The 16,544-nt window shown below is 46.8% G+C and overlaps 1 protein-coding gene across 1 annotated transcript; it reads right to left on the bottom strand.

The window, feature by feature from the left end:
* Positions 1 to 280: 280 nt before the first annotated feature.
* On the bottom strand, positions 281 to 4,202 carry GSC (goosecoid homeobox). Its single transcript, XM_069637685.1, has 3 exons — positions 3,757 to 4,202; positions 1,599 to 1,852; positions 281 to 624 (listed from the first exon to the last, which is right to left on the bottom strand). Exons 1-3 carry the CDS (start codon positions 4,085 to 4,087, stop codon positions 472 to 474), a joined length of 738 nt encoding a protein of 245 aa, XP_069493786.1. The 5' UTR covers positions 4,088 to 4,202; the 3' UTR covers positions 281 to 471.
* Between the last annotated feature and the right edge of the window lie 12,342 nt (positions 4,203 to 16,544).

Below are 16,544 nucleotides of genomic sequence, written 5' to 3'. Positions count from 1 at the left end.
TCCTATACAATACCAACTGAATCTAATTGTAAACATTTGTAAGTCGGATTTTCAATATTCCTATTAAAAGCATTTCATCACGGCTCCAAGTGATTGGCAGGAAAGCAGGATTTACACTGAATAGGCATACCACATTATATAAGCGTTCCTCCATAGGAGACGGAATCGGAGACACCCATCTCCCTCTATACTTACCTGTGTCCTTCTCCAGAGAGAAGTTATCTAGGCGGAAAATACGGAAAGGAGCAGTCACAGCCAGTTGCAGAGGAAAGACACCATGCCAGGTACCAGGGGTTTTAATGTGGGCATAAATAAGACTTTACAATCGGGCCTTACGGTTCAAGCCTCTGCAACAGCTGCGCGGGACACTTCAATTACAGGGCAGCGCAACATGTGGTGGTATGTACAGTATATACAGGGAGCAGCTTCTGCTGGGCATGTGCCACAGTCCAGTCCATGCCCAAGAGGGCATCAGCTATCGGAGTCAATGTCACTTTTCGCATCCTCTTTCCGATTTTTGAGGGTGCCTTTGGGGGTGTCCTTCCATTTTGGGGCGTTTTCCGACTCTTCCGACGAGCATCTCTTCTGGCGCCTCCACTTGGCTCTGCGGTTCTTGAACCAGACCTTCAAGGGAAAAAAGTGAATGTGTTAAGACCGAGACGGACTTTTCGGAATGCTCATTTAGATCGTTCCCTGCCCATTAATGTTAATGACGCGCCCATGCATCCTGGCCAAAAGGGTTTACACGGCGGTCTCCATTGCCCTCGCTCTCTCTGAATAGTGTATTTGACCTATACAAAGTGTATCAAAGCTGAAAGGTGTTCATACTTTGCAGCTATTTGTTAAATATTATTAGTTGAACAGAATTAAAAGAAAATACCTGCATGACGTTCTAATACGTCTCCACTCCAATCAATCTATCATTCACTGGGTAAGAGTCAATGAAACCAGCTGGAGCAGTGTCATTTAATCAGAGGAAACCTGGTGAGCGACCCCTTGGTGGACCTGTCTTCATTCGCCCGCACTTCCAAAGACCCTCTGGTGCTAAATTTAAATACGGATGCCCGCCACTGAACCCGGCCCGATTACCTCTGCGGTGAAGAGTTAACTGCAGCTCATTCTTTCAGATCTTAGGCACACAAAGTATGTGTTTGCGTTGAAGGATGCGGTGGTTTTGGCAAAAGTGAAATAACCTACTCACACGCACGAATTTCCAGGAGCGCGTGCGTTTCCGTATTTTGTGTGAAATGGTCCGGTGTCACCTTGGACCCGCACAGAGGGCGATTTCCTCTGTGCTGTTCCAAGATTCAAACGAGAGCTCATGTCGGCATTTTCTCATTGTCTTTGTGAACAATTAAGGAAGGGCTTCTCTGTCACTAGGTGTTTATTGTACGGCGGTATGCGGCGAGGTTTATGGTTGTCAGGGATCGGAATAGTTGCAGAGGCCAATCTGTTTCGGTACATTCCCAATTGGTTGGATTTGTGAGCACCGATTCATTGCTTTATGGGGGGAGGGCCGCTCACTACTCGCCGCACTGGTCTATGTACACACACGGGGCTTCGCTGCACCCTGCAATAAGAAGTGTATGAGTCCGTACCTCCACTTTCTCCTCTCGGAGTTGCACCCTGCGGGCCAGCTGCTCTCGGGTGCTCACGTCCGGGTACTTGGTCTCCTGGAAGAGGCTCTCCAGGGCCTCGAGCTGCTCGTCGGTGAAGATTGTGCGATGCCTGCGTTTCCTTCGGCAGTGCAGTTGGTTGAGCAGCTGCAGCTCGGTGCGGGACAGCGTGCCCACATTCATATAGGGCGTCATCTGGTGAGGCATGGGGGGCATCAGGACGGAGCCTTCGTAACCTAGAAGGGCAGACGATAGGGCATAACTAAAGGCAACGACCAACTCATCACAGACATACATTCAACCACTAACCCACAATGTGCTAAAGAAGTCAAATCTGTATTACAAGAAAAGAGAACGCCAAAGCCCGGGTTGCAAACGTTTCACTTCCGTGAATTGTTCATTCCATGAAATAAAAACAGCTCCTCGTGAAACATGCTTTCACTTATTGAGCCCGTCAAAGTATTCCTGTCCTAAAATAGTAATTCCATAAACCAAAAACCCCGATCCGGTACTTGAACAGTCTCTAAAGTGTGACTCTTTCAAACCTAGCATACTACTAAAAAAGCAGTCTAGACATCAATTTCCGGAAATATTGCTCATGTAATAACAGATAGGTATTCCATAGATTGAAAGCATACAGTTAAAAAAATACTGCTGTGGTTAAGTTTAAAATCCTTGTCAATGTGTAGCTCATTTTAAGAATAAAGGAGACAGCAACCAAACCCTTGCGTTAAGTCAGTTGAAATGATAAACCGCAAACATTAAAAGCCTATAATTGCACAGCACTGAGCGGACACGTTCTAACAAGTCGAAAGTGGAAATGTCCAACTGCAATAACAGAAGAGCTGAGCAAGGGCACCCTCCCAACACCTCAAACACGTAGATTTCCAAACTCACACCTGCCATCTTTGAAATGTAGTATCTGCATATGTCTCACAACAAGCACAAACCAAAGTACCACAAGACTACTAGGGAAATATGTAAACTTGAGCAAAGTGAATCAAAAACACATCTATCTATCAATCCATCCATCTATCCACCTATCTACCTACCTACCTATCTATCCATCAATCTATCTATCCATCATCTATCCATCTATCCATCCATCTAGCCAGTTCATTTTATTTGTACCTTGTTAGCGAAGGGCGACAGATAGTTGATCCAAAACAAAACCAAAAGATACCCCAATTAGCATATATGAAACAGATCCTTCCATATAACTAACATTGTACATTTTAACCCTGTACATTTGTACAATGCAGATATAAATGCAAAAGGCACGTGCATGAACGCTCTTAAAGTTTTTGCACATGTAGACCTCGTTATTATGAGGACAGATTGTCCCACATACATGGTAACCTTTTGTCTTCAGAAACATATGGAGCACTCAGTACGACATGAACATATACTTCGAGTATATAATAACATGGGCCTTCTTAACAGAAGGGCTCGCTGCATACACATAGCTGATGAAAGAGGCCACTCCAACTATCAAATGTAGTTACGTGCTGACTATTGGTTAATACATACGTACTGTCATAAATGTAAACTAGTGCCTGACTCAAAAGCGTTTTCAGTTGGTGCATCCCATTGAAAAACTCCGTGAATCAGGCCCATGTATGTACTACGAAACATCAAGTACTCAGAACTGGTTTCAACATGAATGGCGGATGGGATGTGTTTTTAATTTACGTGGTGCTAACTGTCCCACCGACCAGTATACAGACATATGGGCCTGTTTATAAAGGGTTTTTCAATGGGATTTTGCCATTGGAAACACTTTTGTAAATCAGATCGAAATTAACATTGTAGGCAGAGTCTGGACGTTTCACTATGGTTAACGTCTCACATAAAATGTACTTTGTGTTCAGGTAAAAAGGAATACATTAAATGTATGCATATTTTGTATGTATCACACTATAACACGCTATTGAACAACACGGAACATATATACTACAGCATGATAGATTGTGTATATATATTTTGACGTGAACTAAAGGGGTCCTTATTGTTGTAGTGCTACAAGTTTACCGGAAACTAAGGATTTAAATAGAGAAAAGATAAACCTTTTGCAAGAGCGCCGGGTGCCCGTTTGTGAACTTTATTAGAAATGGTGTTTAAGTTCGCCCGCGGTCCTTACCTGCGCTCGGAGACGGCACGCACGAGCACTGCTGCGCCCCCAAGGGCTGAAGAGCCCCGCAGCAGCCAGGAGCCCCAGGAGACTGCATGTGCAGCTGTCCGTAGTAGTAGCCTCCACTGTAGCCCGCAGTGAATCCGCCAAGTGCAGGCAGGCTTGTGGAGTGGCCGAAGGTCCGCGGGTACAGGGGGCCATAGTCTATGGCAGGGCCCGCGTACAGAGAGTCCCCCAGGGCGGGGTAGAGCAAGGGCCCGCTCTGGTGTAGCAGCAGCGTTTCCTTCCCACGGGGTCTGGCCGCCAGGATGCTGTCGATGCTGAACATGCCAGAAGGCATCACCCACAATGGGCCTGTAGCAGAGTATCAACAGGCACACACCCACCCAGTCCTCAAGGAAGGGCGCCCCCGGCCAGCCCAGCAGACCTCCTTTACCAAAGTCCTCTTCCGAACACGGAACTCCAAGATACTGCTGCAGTGCCCCATCCCAATCCCAGCCCCCTTTTTTTTATACCCAGCTGCGTCACAGAGCAATCGGCTCCCGCACACATAACAAAAACCCAGGTAGTGTTTGGTGGGGAGGGGCGTGCAGCGAGGAGGCGTTAAAGGAGTTTGATATGTGTATTACGATTTTAATGAAATTAAGGTAATCTCTTCCCCATTAGGAAAAGCGGTTTAAGAGCCCCCGTCTCTAGCCTGGTCCCTCCCGCTGTAGATAATGTAATGTGCTAATCTGATTAATGCCTCTATAAGCAAGCAGTCAGAGCATCGCCACCGCCGCCCCCACATCCCACTCTTTCGGCTTTGATTACACAATTTGGGGTGCACATCCCCCAGTCTGGTGCCGGAGTCCCATTCTATACACCGATCGGCAGCGTGTTTGAAGGAGCTCGCCGTGTGCTATTTCACAGTGGTTTCTCCCCTTTTAGCAATTGTTTGTTAAATATTAGTCTACATTATATTGTAACACTTGCATCAGAAGTTACCACTGTCTCAAAGTTTGTTTGGTTAGAAAAAAGAACACCGTTCAAATAAACTTTCGCAATGTTATTCAACAATCTATTTAGTAAAGGGGATTGAAAGATGTTGAGGTTGCGGGGTTGAAGCTGAAAGTTGCGACCGTATAAAAGTTCTGGCGTGCGTTGTCATTTGAAATTTTGTTTTAGAAAAAGTTATATAGGTGACAATTGTGATTTATTCTCTTGTACAAGCAAATACCAATACACATATATTAAACACTTAAATGATTCGCATTAACCGATTGCGGTTGCCCACTTTTAGCATTGAAACAACAACTAGACCGGGAATCGCCTTCAAAAGAGAAGGTGCGTCAATGTTTGCAGTTTACAGTGCTCCAGGCGGATCCTGTGCACAATATCTCGAAATCATGAAGGCACGCTCTTGCACAGGCGCAGAAGAGAGCTGGACCCAACACGCGTATTAGCCGTCAGCATATATTTAAGCGTGCCGTTTAAATCCCTTAAATGTCACCACATATTTTGCATTTATGAGGATGCCTGCCTCTCCTAGTGGTGGCGGCGGCCATCTTATTTGCAGGAGCCTTGGTCTGTCACGATTGTCACTCGGAATCCACAGGAGGTGAAGTGAATGAGATTACACTGTTTACCCCATCAGCACTCCGCCGGGAAGGCAAGGAAATTGTGAGCACAAAATGAAAACAAACTATTAGTGTCTGTTTACAAGGAACAAATTATTTCTCCCGGCAAAGAATATACCCATTAGCGTGCACACAGTATCCACTGGGCGCCTCAAATTTCGACCTCCAAACGTTGTATCGCGGTTGCAAGGACGGCACAGCGGGCATCTGAGTAGCTCAATGTGGAAGGCATCGTGTTTCCTGCAGAGGAGCCAGCACTGCTGTGTGTATTCAAATAGTCACAAATTCCAATTCTAGGCAGCGGCACAGTAACCGAGGGACGCATCAGTATTCAAGTTCAAGGCATCTGTTTGATTTATGAAGTTCAAGGAAAATGTGTGGTTTATGTCATTAAATGTACTGATTCAAAAGGGGCATTGTCAATCTAAACTATAATTTCGCAGATAATCAAAAATCAAATAACTATTACTATACACAACAATGTGCCACTGTCTCTCCCAGACACGCTCACACACACCTTGTGTGCATAGTTGTATGGGTATGTAAATGGTGTGCATGCTTCAATGCGAGCGAAAAAGTACCGGGGAAAGGGTGACACTAGAAGCAAGAAAAGTACGATTCCTACGCAATGCTTTTGATACAATTTTGAATGTCTATTTAATTGAGCCAGAACATTACGATTCTTCCACAGTGTGATCTTTCTACGTTTTTGTGAGTCTATTATAATCAAAGAAATAGACAACGTATAAAAAGCACATTGCGTAGGAATTGTAATGGACATGCTTCCTGCGTCACAGTATAAATACAGTCTGACAGATTTCATAAAGATTGAGTTTTTATGTTAAACACACATTATTGCAGCGTCTAGAAACTGGAGGAATATGGCATGGAGCGTTACATAATCACTAAATACCAAATATATATATGACCACATATACACACTATTCACCACCCTATAGTTAAGGTGAAACCTATCACCCATAGGAAAAGCGAAGATTTTATGGTTAATACCTTTTGAGCCATAGGATAGATAAGCACAGAGTTGAACATTCCTATATTAGAGCCTGGACCCCGAAGGACTGGAACATTTTATACAATCTGTTGTACGATTTAAAAGATGTACATGGTAAAAAAAGGGTGTGTTTTTCACTTTGCCATTCATTTTCCCATAGGGAAAATATAAAAATTTTGCTCAGCGCACAGTCCAACCCACTGGACAGATTTGCGCCAAATAAGAAACAAGCTGACACAAAGCGCTAAAGTAAACCCTTTATGGTTTTGGTGCAAGTCCATCAAGTGGTAATTTTATAATTTGGTGTAGAGCGGGGTGACCCTGTACCCAAACAGTTAGTCATATTTCCCACGATGCATTGCAAGCAGAGAGGCTGAGACTTTTATCAGAAATGAAAACCGTTCCCCAAAATTCTTTTGCTAATAACTTTTGCCTTGCTGGATGGATTTGGATGTAATTTTCGAAACAAAGTTTGACAAGGGCTACCCCAAACTGCTAAGTTTGGAAGCAATATGTTAAAAATGAAAAAGTTAAGAAAACAAAAAACACATTTAATTTTCAGCCTACTCCCATTAATTTTCCCGTAGAGAAAAACTGCTGGGCAGATTTGGACCAAATATGAAACAACCCAGATCTCTCGGCAGCTTTTGATCTGGTCGACTACAAGATATTGATTGATAGGTTGTGCACATAAGCCAGTTTCTATTTGGAAGCCGCAAGTTTGGTCTTCTCCTTCCTGTCAGAATGTACAGCCAGAGTCTTTAGTGACTCTGCTGCACCTGTTCCCGTTAACCTTGAATGTGGAGTACCACAGGGATCCTGCTTATCACCCACTCTCTATAATGTTTTCTCTAAACCCCTTTTTGACATCCTGGATGTTCTTGGTGTTTTTTGTAAAAACTATGCTGATGACACCCAGTTATTGTTTCAGCTATCATGGGACTATATGCAGGATGCTTCCTATATTAATACAATCTATGACATCATTCAGAGATTGATGAATCTCAACAAATTGGTACTTAATGATGCCAAAACTGAACTCCTCATTGTTGGCACACAATATAGACTTGGAAGGATTTCCAGAATACAAGGAGTTCACTATTGCCCACTGCACTATTCCAGTGTCAGACAAAGTAAACACACTGGGGGTCTATCTTTATGCTACTCTGAATATGAAAGCCCAGACCAACTACGTTGTTTCCACAACATCGTACCTTATGAAGTTGCTATGTTGAATGTGCTCTTTTCTTTCTAAAGATAATTTTGTCTATATTGTACAAGCCATTGTTGGAACGAAAATCAATTACTGTGGCAGTCTCTTATATGGCACCTGTCAGGGCAACATAGCTAAACTTCAGACTTTTGCAGAATAGTGCAGTCAGGATTCTCAACCAGCTTAAGTGTAGTGATCATGTCAGTGAGGCTCGTTGTGTGCTTGCTTTCCGGGTCATTACTGTTGCCCACAAGTTCCTGTATGGGAGTGCTCCCGCATATTTGAAAGCTCGACTGATCCTTATATCTAGTCCACATTACGTGCAAACAATACTAATTGGCTAGTTAATCCATGTGTTAAGCTTGAAAGAGCTGAGGGATTGGCTTTTAATTCTACTGTCCCCTGCTTCTGGAAAAAACTACCACTGTATCTCCGAGAAATACGCCCATTGTTCTTTTACAGAAGGGCCTTCAAGACTCACATCTTCATCTAAGGTGGCTTCTTGTTTTTGCCGGAACACTTGATGTAAATTCTGACCTTTGATTCTCATGAGCGGCTTGATGTGTGTTTTTCTTGCTATGCATATTTTTAGTGAGGTGTTCATAGCTGTTTGTATTTTCGGTGCATGTCTTTGCCCATGGGTGTTAAGTCGGATTTCTGAACTCTGTCCTGGTGGCGCAGAAGTTCAGAAGGCCAACCTAATTACTTGGAACAGGGTAACCTCTGGACGAGCCAGACCAATCAAGGTAGCGATCGCGGCGGTCAAGACTAGGTCTCAAGAGGGGTGAGGGTGACTGAAAGCCCGCAATGAGCACACAAAGCAAGATCACTTACAAACTACTCCAAACAGTTGTTATATCAAAAATATATACACATTTATTTTAAGGCCTTTAAAACAATGACAGTAGCGAGAAAATCACAATATCACAATATTAAGCCAACACATACCATATCAACACAATATATATACAAATACGACAGTCGCAAGCGTTATATGCACGAAATGTGTAGTCCACCTGAAAGGGAAAGAAAACAGGCAGTGCGATAATGCTTTAGACTCAGTTCGCCTTCAGAGGCACCTAACTAGATGGAAGTCCGAGCCCTGCGAAGAGTGGAGCCTTGTGCTCAAAGTACCTGCACACGCTGGTGCCAACGGGCAAAAGGAGAAGCTCTTCGGAGGAAGTCAGGCAGTTCGGGTTAGTGCACAACAGAAGAAGAACAGGTTCCACGACTCAAGCGCAGCCTCCACAGTGAGCAGAAGCAGAGCGCGAGTACGGACAAAAGGGTGCTGTTTTTACACAGCGGGGAAAAGCAATGGGCTACTGCAGGAGGGCGACCAGATCCTAGCTATACTACTCACCGGTCCCCGATGCAAGCAGACCCAGGCTTCTCCATGTTAGTTTCAGCAGCTGGCAGGTTCAGAAGAGCCGGGAATGCCTCGTCGTCGTGTAGAGAAAAAAAGACGTCCCAATCGAAGAAACCTGCACAGTTTTGTCACCACAGCAGGGCAACGGAGCGGCCGTGTGTATCTGAGCCAAATGTACACTACTCACTGCAGACTTGGGAACGCCAAGTGTACTAAGCGTGTGAGAGTGACAAGGACTCGAAATACAACACAACCTGGCGGCGGTTACAGAGCAAGACTCCCTTGTAAGCTGGTCAGTCAACTGGATGGCCCAGAGACGCTTCCGAAGGCTTACTGGCAGGAGATGATGAAGTCGCCGAGAATAGCTGTTCCTGCTATTCCAAAGGTCGAAGCACCAGTACAGGCCTTCTGGTTCGATCAAAGGAGGAAAGGGTTTCACAGGACGACAGCAGTGCAAAGGAGGAGTCCTTCAGCGGGTCACCAGCGATTCCTCGGTCCAGCCTCTTGGTTGCAGGATACTTGGCTCCTGTATTCCTTCGTTCGTGAGAACTCAGGAGATCGACATGGTAGTGGTGTTTCCAGCCCCCTCTTATCCACGGTTCCCTTCGCGCCAAAACGGAGGGGAGCCAATGGGAGATCCGCTCATCAACACACACACCATTCGTGGACCAATCACGGACCACGGTGGTCCCAGGCATTCACACCACCCTAGACTCTCTGGCACCCAGGATGTGTATTGGGACCAGACATCCCAGCCCACATCCTGGAGGCACACAAAAGACATGTAGAAGCCCGCGAAAGCATCCGTGTTTTGCGGGAAAGTACATGCCCAAATAAGGAAGGGCCCGGGTCGCTCGACCTGGGGAAGGTGAAGGGAGCAAGACGGTCAGTGGACAGGACAAAGGAGCCTCGTGGTCTGGCCATTTTGGGAGCCAGGCCACCATTTTGGGTTCAGCGCGAAAAATGCGCTCAGAACGCCAAAAGGAGCTCAAAATACACAAAACGATCGCTGCCACCATTCCAGTCCCTGAATGACTTGCACCAATCAAATACAATCCTAAACGAGTATCTAGGGCCTGTAGAAGGCTAGAGACCCAAGAGAGCTGTAACTTAGCTTACAGTGCCCTCTTGTGTCATGTTGCACTAAAGCCGCAACATGATAAAAGAAACTACGGGAAACAGCGTTCCCCGGTACTGACTGTCTTAAGGGCATGTCAGTTTCCCCGTAAGAAAAGGAGCGAAAGCCCAGAGGAGTGCGACAGAAGGCTGCACTTCTCTGGCAAAGTCAAGAACAAGGTGAAAAACAACAGCAAAAAGTTTAGGGGTTGCCACATGGAAGGAAAATTACCTACAATTACGAAATCTTTCCTAACACTCGCCCCTCCCAGACTATGGACATGGGGAACTAATCCACCCCTGGATGAGTCTCTTGTTCAGGTCGGTTAAACATTCTGGACAACCCATCAGCATTGCTATGTTGGACACCTGGCCTATGCTCAATAGTGAAGTCAAAGCCTTGTAGACTTATGGACCACCTAAGCAACTTTGGATTCTCCCCCTTCATGTTCATTAGCCACTTTAACGGCTTATGGTCAGTTTGCACAGTGAAGTGGGTCCCATAGAGGTAGGGCCTCAGCTTCCTTAGGGCCCACACAACAGAGAAACATTCTTTCTCTACCGTGGACCATCTGAGCTCTCTGTCCTTAAGCTGGCGACTAATAAAACCGATAGGGTGTTCCTTACCCTTCTCATCTACTTGTGATAGTACAGCTCCTATCCCAGTGTCAGAGGCATCCGTCTGCACGATAAAAGGTCTTTGATAATCAGGGGCCCTGAGGACAGGGGCCTGGCACAAGGAGTCTTTCAAGCCATTGAAGGCCTTCTCACACTCGTCGGTCCAAGTTACCTTCTTGGGTTTCTTCGGAGTTGTGAGGGCAGTCAGAGGGGCAGCTATGGTGCCATAGTCTGCCACAAAATTGCGGTAATACCCCGTGAGTCCTAAGAAGGCTCTCACTTGGGTTTGCGTAGTGGGGGTAGGCCAGTCTTGTACTGCTTGTACTTTACTGGGTAGAGGCTGTATCCTCCCTCCACCTACTTCATGTCCAAGGTAAACCACTGAGCCTTGTCCAATCTGGCATTTACTAGCCTTTATGGTCAAGTGGGCTTTCTGAAGAGCCTGGAGCACAATCCCGAGGTGTTTCACATGGTCTTCCCAGGTGGCACTGAAAACTGCTATATCGTCCAGATATGCAAGACAGAATTCGTCCAACCCATTCAACACATGATTCACAAGCCTCTGGAAAGTGGCAGGTGCATTCTTCAACCCGAACGGCATTACCCGGAATTGGTAAAGGCCGTCTGGAGTAGAAAATGCTGTCTTTTCCTTGGCATGCTCTGCTAAAGCTATTTGCCAATAGCCAGCAGTGAGGTCAAACGTGCTGAGGTACTTGGAGGCACCCAAAGTATCCACCAGCTCATCTGTTCGAGGCAAGGGGTGTGCGTCTGTCTTGGTGACAGCATTCAGAGCCCTGTAATCCACGCAGAACCTCAATTCAGAAGTGCCTGCCTTTGGAACCAAAACCACAGGGCTGGACCAAGGACTACTAGAGGGTTCAATCACACCATGGTCTAACATTTTGTTGACCTCGGTCTTAATATAAGACCGTACTTTGTCTGACATCCTGTATCCCCTACTTTTGGTAGGTACACTGTCTCCTGTGTCAATGTTATGTTTGCACCAAGGTGTCAAACCAGGCGACTGTGAAAACAGGGGGGAAAACTGCCTAAGCAAACTTTTCACCTCAGCCTGCTGATCAGAAGTCAGGTGAGGGGCCACTCGGACACCCTCAAAGGAGCTATCTGAAGGACCGCTTTGGAACAGGTCGGGGAGAGGTTCCGACTCCCCTTCCTCAACATCTGAAGCCAGTAGCAGTGCTGCGATTTCGACTCTTGGGACGAAAGCCTTCAGCCTATTCACGTGAAACACTTTTGGAGCCTGTCCAGGCCTTCCAAGGTCCACTAAATAGTTAACCTCACCCAGGGGCTCCACCACTGTGTAAGGGCCTGACCATTTGTCCTGTAAAGCTCGAGGCCTTATGGGATTCATGATCAGGACTTGCTGACCAGGTGTAAAGTTGATGAGGGAAGCTTTCTGGTCGTACCAATGTTTCACCAGCGCTTGTCCTGCCTTCAATTTATCACTAGCCAAGCCCATCAGAAGTACCATCCGTTTTCTGAGCCCTAGCACATAATCAACTACGTTGGTAGTAACAGGGGGAGTGGGCATCTCCCATCCCTCTTTGACGATGGCTAAGGGTCCCCGTACGGGATGACCGAACAGAAGTTCGAAGGGGCTGAAGCCAACACCCTCCTGTGGTACCTCTCGGTAGGCAAACAGTAAGCATGGTAAAAGAAGATCCCATTTTCTTCTCTGAGGCTCTTCCAGAGCCCCAATCATGCTCTTTAAAGTTCTGTTGAAACGTTCCACCAGACCATTGGTCTGGGGGTGGTATGCAGAAGAGAACTTGTAGGTGACCCCACATTCTTTCCACATAGCCTGCATATACTTCGACATAGAGTTGCTGCCACGATCCGACACAACTTCTTTAGGGAAGCCAACCCTAGTAAATATGCCAAGTAAAGCTTTTGCAACTGACTTGGCAGTTACAGTTTTCAATGGGATGGACTCAGGATATCTGGTTGCATGGTCGACCAGCACCAGGATAAACCTATTGCCTGAGGATGTTTGCGGGTCAAGGGGACCAACGATGTCGATCCCTACCCTTTCAAATGGTACCCCCACAACTGGGAGCGGTACCAACGGAGCTTGGATTGTCGCGCCAACCTTGCCAGACAACTGGCAGGAGGCACAACTCCTGCAGTGACTTTCTACTTGCACCCCCATCTTGGGCCAGTAGAAGTGCATGGATAACCTTTGCTTGGTCCTCTTCATACCAAGGTGACCAGCAAGGGGAACTTCATGCGCCAAATGCAGGAGGAAGGGCCTAACAGCAAGGGGAACCACCAACCTCCTATGGTCTCCTTCTGTAGACTCTGTGGGCTCGCTATACAGGAGTCCACCTTCCCAATAAATCCTATGCGTCCCAGGAGGTTCACCCTCAAGCTGGGCACAGGCCTGTCTCCTTAGGCCTTCCAGAGATGGGCACTCACGTTGGCCTTTACTGAATTCGTCCCTATCAGGACCTCCTTCAACTAACAAGTCTTTTAGTTCAGGATGATCGTTGGGGGTCGAATACTTCAGGCATCACCACCTCCTCGTCAGGCCCGGGCGATTGACCAACTTCCTCCACCGCAGTGGTAGGCGAGCTCGGGGGAATATTCTCTTTCCCTCGTCGTGACTTGTTGACTCCTTTCGCCTTGGGTTTCCCCTTCGGCTGGGGCGGCGTATTGGACTTGGCCAATGCTGCCCGTGCTTGAGACCGTGTGTAGGGTCTTTCGGCAGTGTCTCCTACGAGCCCTAAAGCTCTGAGATCATTACCTAACAAGACCTTTCCCGGGACGTTTCTCTGAATGCTCACTGGAATCCTGACTGCTGTACCATTTAAAGTAAGATTTACAGGTATTACTGGAAACATACGGAGGGGGCCGTCAGCCAACTTAGTGGGCATCAGAGTAGCTCTGGCAACTTCCTCTGAGTCTACCAAGGTAGAATCCACTACAGTGCGACTGCACCCACTATCCCTAAGAGCTGGAGTATCCACTCCATTGATCAGCACACTGTCTTTAAAGTAGTGCTTGGTATTATCCGGAATCCTAGCATAAGCCTCTGCGACTTTAGGCTCCCAGGAACCCAGGGACACTAAAACTACCTCAGCCTCTATCCCGCTGGGAAATGAGACTGAGGAGAAGGATGCTCCTGTAGTCTCTTCTTCCTCGTAGGAGGAGAAGGCCAGATTAGCGGAGTGGACCCCCAAAGGTCTAACCTTACACCGGGGATCCCCCTTCACGTGGTCAGTTGCTCCACAAGCAAAACAAGATCCATTGGGTCTGTTTACATAGGGAGGCTTATTGTAACCAGAGTTCTGTTTCGGAGGCGGACCTCCACTACCCTGTGAGTTCTCTTGTGTCTTACCCTTATTTTTCTTTTTGTGGCCCTTATGGGAAGAAGATTTAGCAGATTCTCCACCCTCCATATCTTTGGACTTTTTCCCTTCCTCCTGCTTACCAGGATGAGTTTTGTCCTTATGGGACACTCGATGTGACACCCATAAGTCTGCTGCAATGGCCAGCTTCTTAGGATCTATCTCCTTCGAATCGGCCAAATGCTGCTTAAGCTCCGGGGAAGAAGAAGCAAAAATGTGTTCCAGCATGACAAGATTTATCATGCCTTCGAAGGTAGAAACCTTATAACCTTCGACCCAGCCAGTTAAGTTTTTCAAGGATTCAGTGACACAAGATACCCAAGTACCACCTTCCTTTTTCTTATACTCTCTGAAACGTTTCAAATATTGGGCCGGAGTCTTCCCAAACTTTAAAATGAGAGTTTGCTTTAACATTGCGAAATCAGCTCGCTCAGCCTTCGACATTTCCATAATGGCACTACAGCCAGAATGGGGCAGTCTGCTGAGTAACCAGGCAATCTTATCAGCATTGTCAACTTGTTGAACTTCGCATGCATACTCAAACGCATTCAGCCAGTCCATAATGTCATTCCTTTCCTCATACACACTGAGCAGATCTTTCGGAAACCGTGGATGAGAGGAAGCCCCAGACCCATGTCCAGGACCCTTGAACCCATTTGCAAACTGAAGCTTGGCCAGTTCCAACTGGTGATCCCTGTCTTTTTGTTTTTCTGCCTGTTCGATTTTTAGTTTGGCTATGCTGAATTCAAGCTCCTGCTGCCTAAACCGCAGCTCTTGCTTCTTGAATTCAAGCATAGCCCCCCCATCAGCACTGGCAGAGGAAACATTAGACATCACATCCTCCCTGTCCTCGTGGTCGCGATGGATCAGTGCAGCGGCAGAACCGTCGGTTCTACCAGTGAGAGCAGCCCCACCACCTTCTGCACTGTCCTCAGAAGTTATAGCATCAAGCTGCACTTCTTGCCACGCCACGATTCTTTGGATCATTTCCAATTTCGTGCCTTGAGAGGAAACACCTCTCTCCGCACACATCTTCTTCAATGTTTCTGATTTGGAAGCATTTAAAGTTAACAAGGTATTTGTTTCCATACTGTTAGATAGGACTATGGCCTTTTTAAAGCTATACTACAACAATTCACTACGTGTCCTGGTTGGAATAACCTGAAATGCCTTAGTTCGTGTGCAACACTGGATACCTTCAGTCGTATCCCACCGCTGTACACCAATTTGTTAAGACGGATTTCTGAACTCTGTCCTGGTGGCGCAGAAGTTCAGAAGGCCAACCTAATTACTTGGAACAGGGTAACCTCTGGACGAGCCAGACCAATCAAGGTAGAGATCGCTGCGGTCAAGACTAGGTCTCAAGAGGGGTGAGGGTGACTGAAAGCCCGCAATGAGCACACAAAGCAAGATCACTTACAAACTACTCCAAACAGTTGTTATATCAAAAATATATACACATTTATTTTAAGGCCTTTAAAACAATGACCGTAGCGAGAAAATCACAATATCACAATATTAAGCCAACACATACCATATCAACACAATATATATACAAATATGACAGTCGCAAGCGTTATATGCACGAAATGTGTAGTCCACCTGAAAGGGAAAGAAAAAAGGCAGTGCGATAATGCTTTAGACTCAGTTCGCCTTCAGAGGCACCTAACTAGATGGAAGTCCGAGCCCTGCGAAGAGTGGAGCCTTGTGCTCATAGTACCTGCACACGCTGGTGCCAACGGGCAAAAGGAGAAGCTCTTCGGAGGAAGTCAGGCAGTTCGGGTTAGTGCACAACAGAAGAAGAACAGGTTCCGCGACTCAAGCGCAGCCTCCACAGTGAGCAGAAGCAGAGTGCGAGTACGGACAAAAGGGTGCTGTTTTTACACAGCGGGGAAAAGCAATGGGCTACTGCAGGAGGGCGACCAGATCCTAGCTATACTACTCACCGGTCCCCGATGCAAGCAGACCCAGGCTTCTCCACGATAGTTTCAGCAGCTGGCAGGTTCAGAAGAGCCGGGAATGCCTCGTCGTCGTGTAGAGAAAAAAAGACGTCCCAATCGAAGAAACCTGCACAGTTTTGTCACCACAGCAGGGCAACGGAGCGGCCGTGTGTATCTGAGCCAAATGTACACTACTCACTTCAGACTTGGGAACGCCAAGTGTACTAAGCGTGTGAGAGTGACAAGGACTCGAAACACAACACAACCTGGCGGGGGTTACAGAGCAAGACTCCCTTATAAGCTGGTCAGTCAACTGGATGGCCCAGAGACGCTTCCGAAGGCTTACTGGCAGGAGATGATGAAGTCGCCGAGAATAGCTGTTCCTGCTATTCCAAAGGTCGAAGCACCAGTACAGGCCTTCTGGTTCGATCAAAGGAGGAAAGGGTTTCACAGGACGACAGCAGTGCAAAGGAGGAGTCCTTCAGCGGGTCACCAGCGATTCCTCGGTCCAGCCTCTTGGTTGCAGGATACTTGGCTCCTGTATT

This window comes from Ambystoma mexicanum, chromosome 14, assembly GCF_040938575.1.
Source record: "Ambystoma mexicanum isolate Mex_15411 chromosome 14, UKY_AmexF1_1, whole genome shotgun sequence".
Lineage (NCBI taxonomy): Eukaryota > Metazoa > Chordata > Amphibia > Caudata > Ambystomatidae > Ambystoma > Ambystoma mexicanum.
The sequence above is the reverse complement of the archived record's forward strand: the minus strand, read 5'-3'. Positions and strand labels throughout refer to the sequence as shown.

What these genes read in the sequence shown, in the direction of transcription:
- GSC (XM_069637685.1), bottom strand. Translation starts at nt 4,087, where the DNA reads ATGCCTTCTGGCATGTTCAGCATCGACAGCATCCTGGCGGCCAGACCC. An exon ending in CGTGCCGTCTCCGAGCGCAG is followed by an intron (nt 1,853 to 3,756) that starts GTAAGGACCGCG and finishes CTGCCCTTCTAG; the next exon opens with GTTACGAAGGCTCCGTCCTG. An exon ending in TCCGAGAGGAGAAAGTGGAG is followed by an intron (nt 625 to 1,598) that starts GTACGGACTCAT and finishes TTTCCCTTGAAG; the next exon opens with GTCTGGTTCAAGAACCGCAG.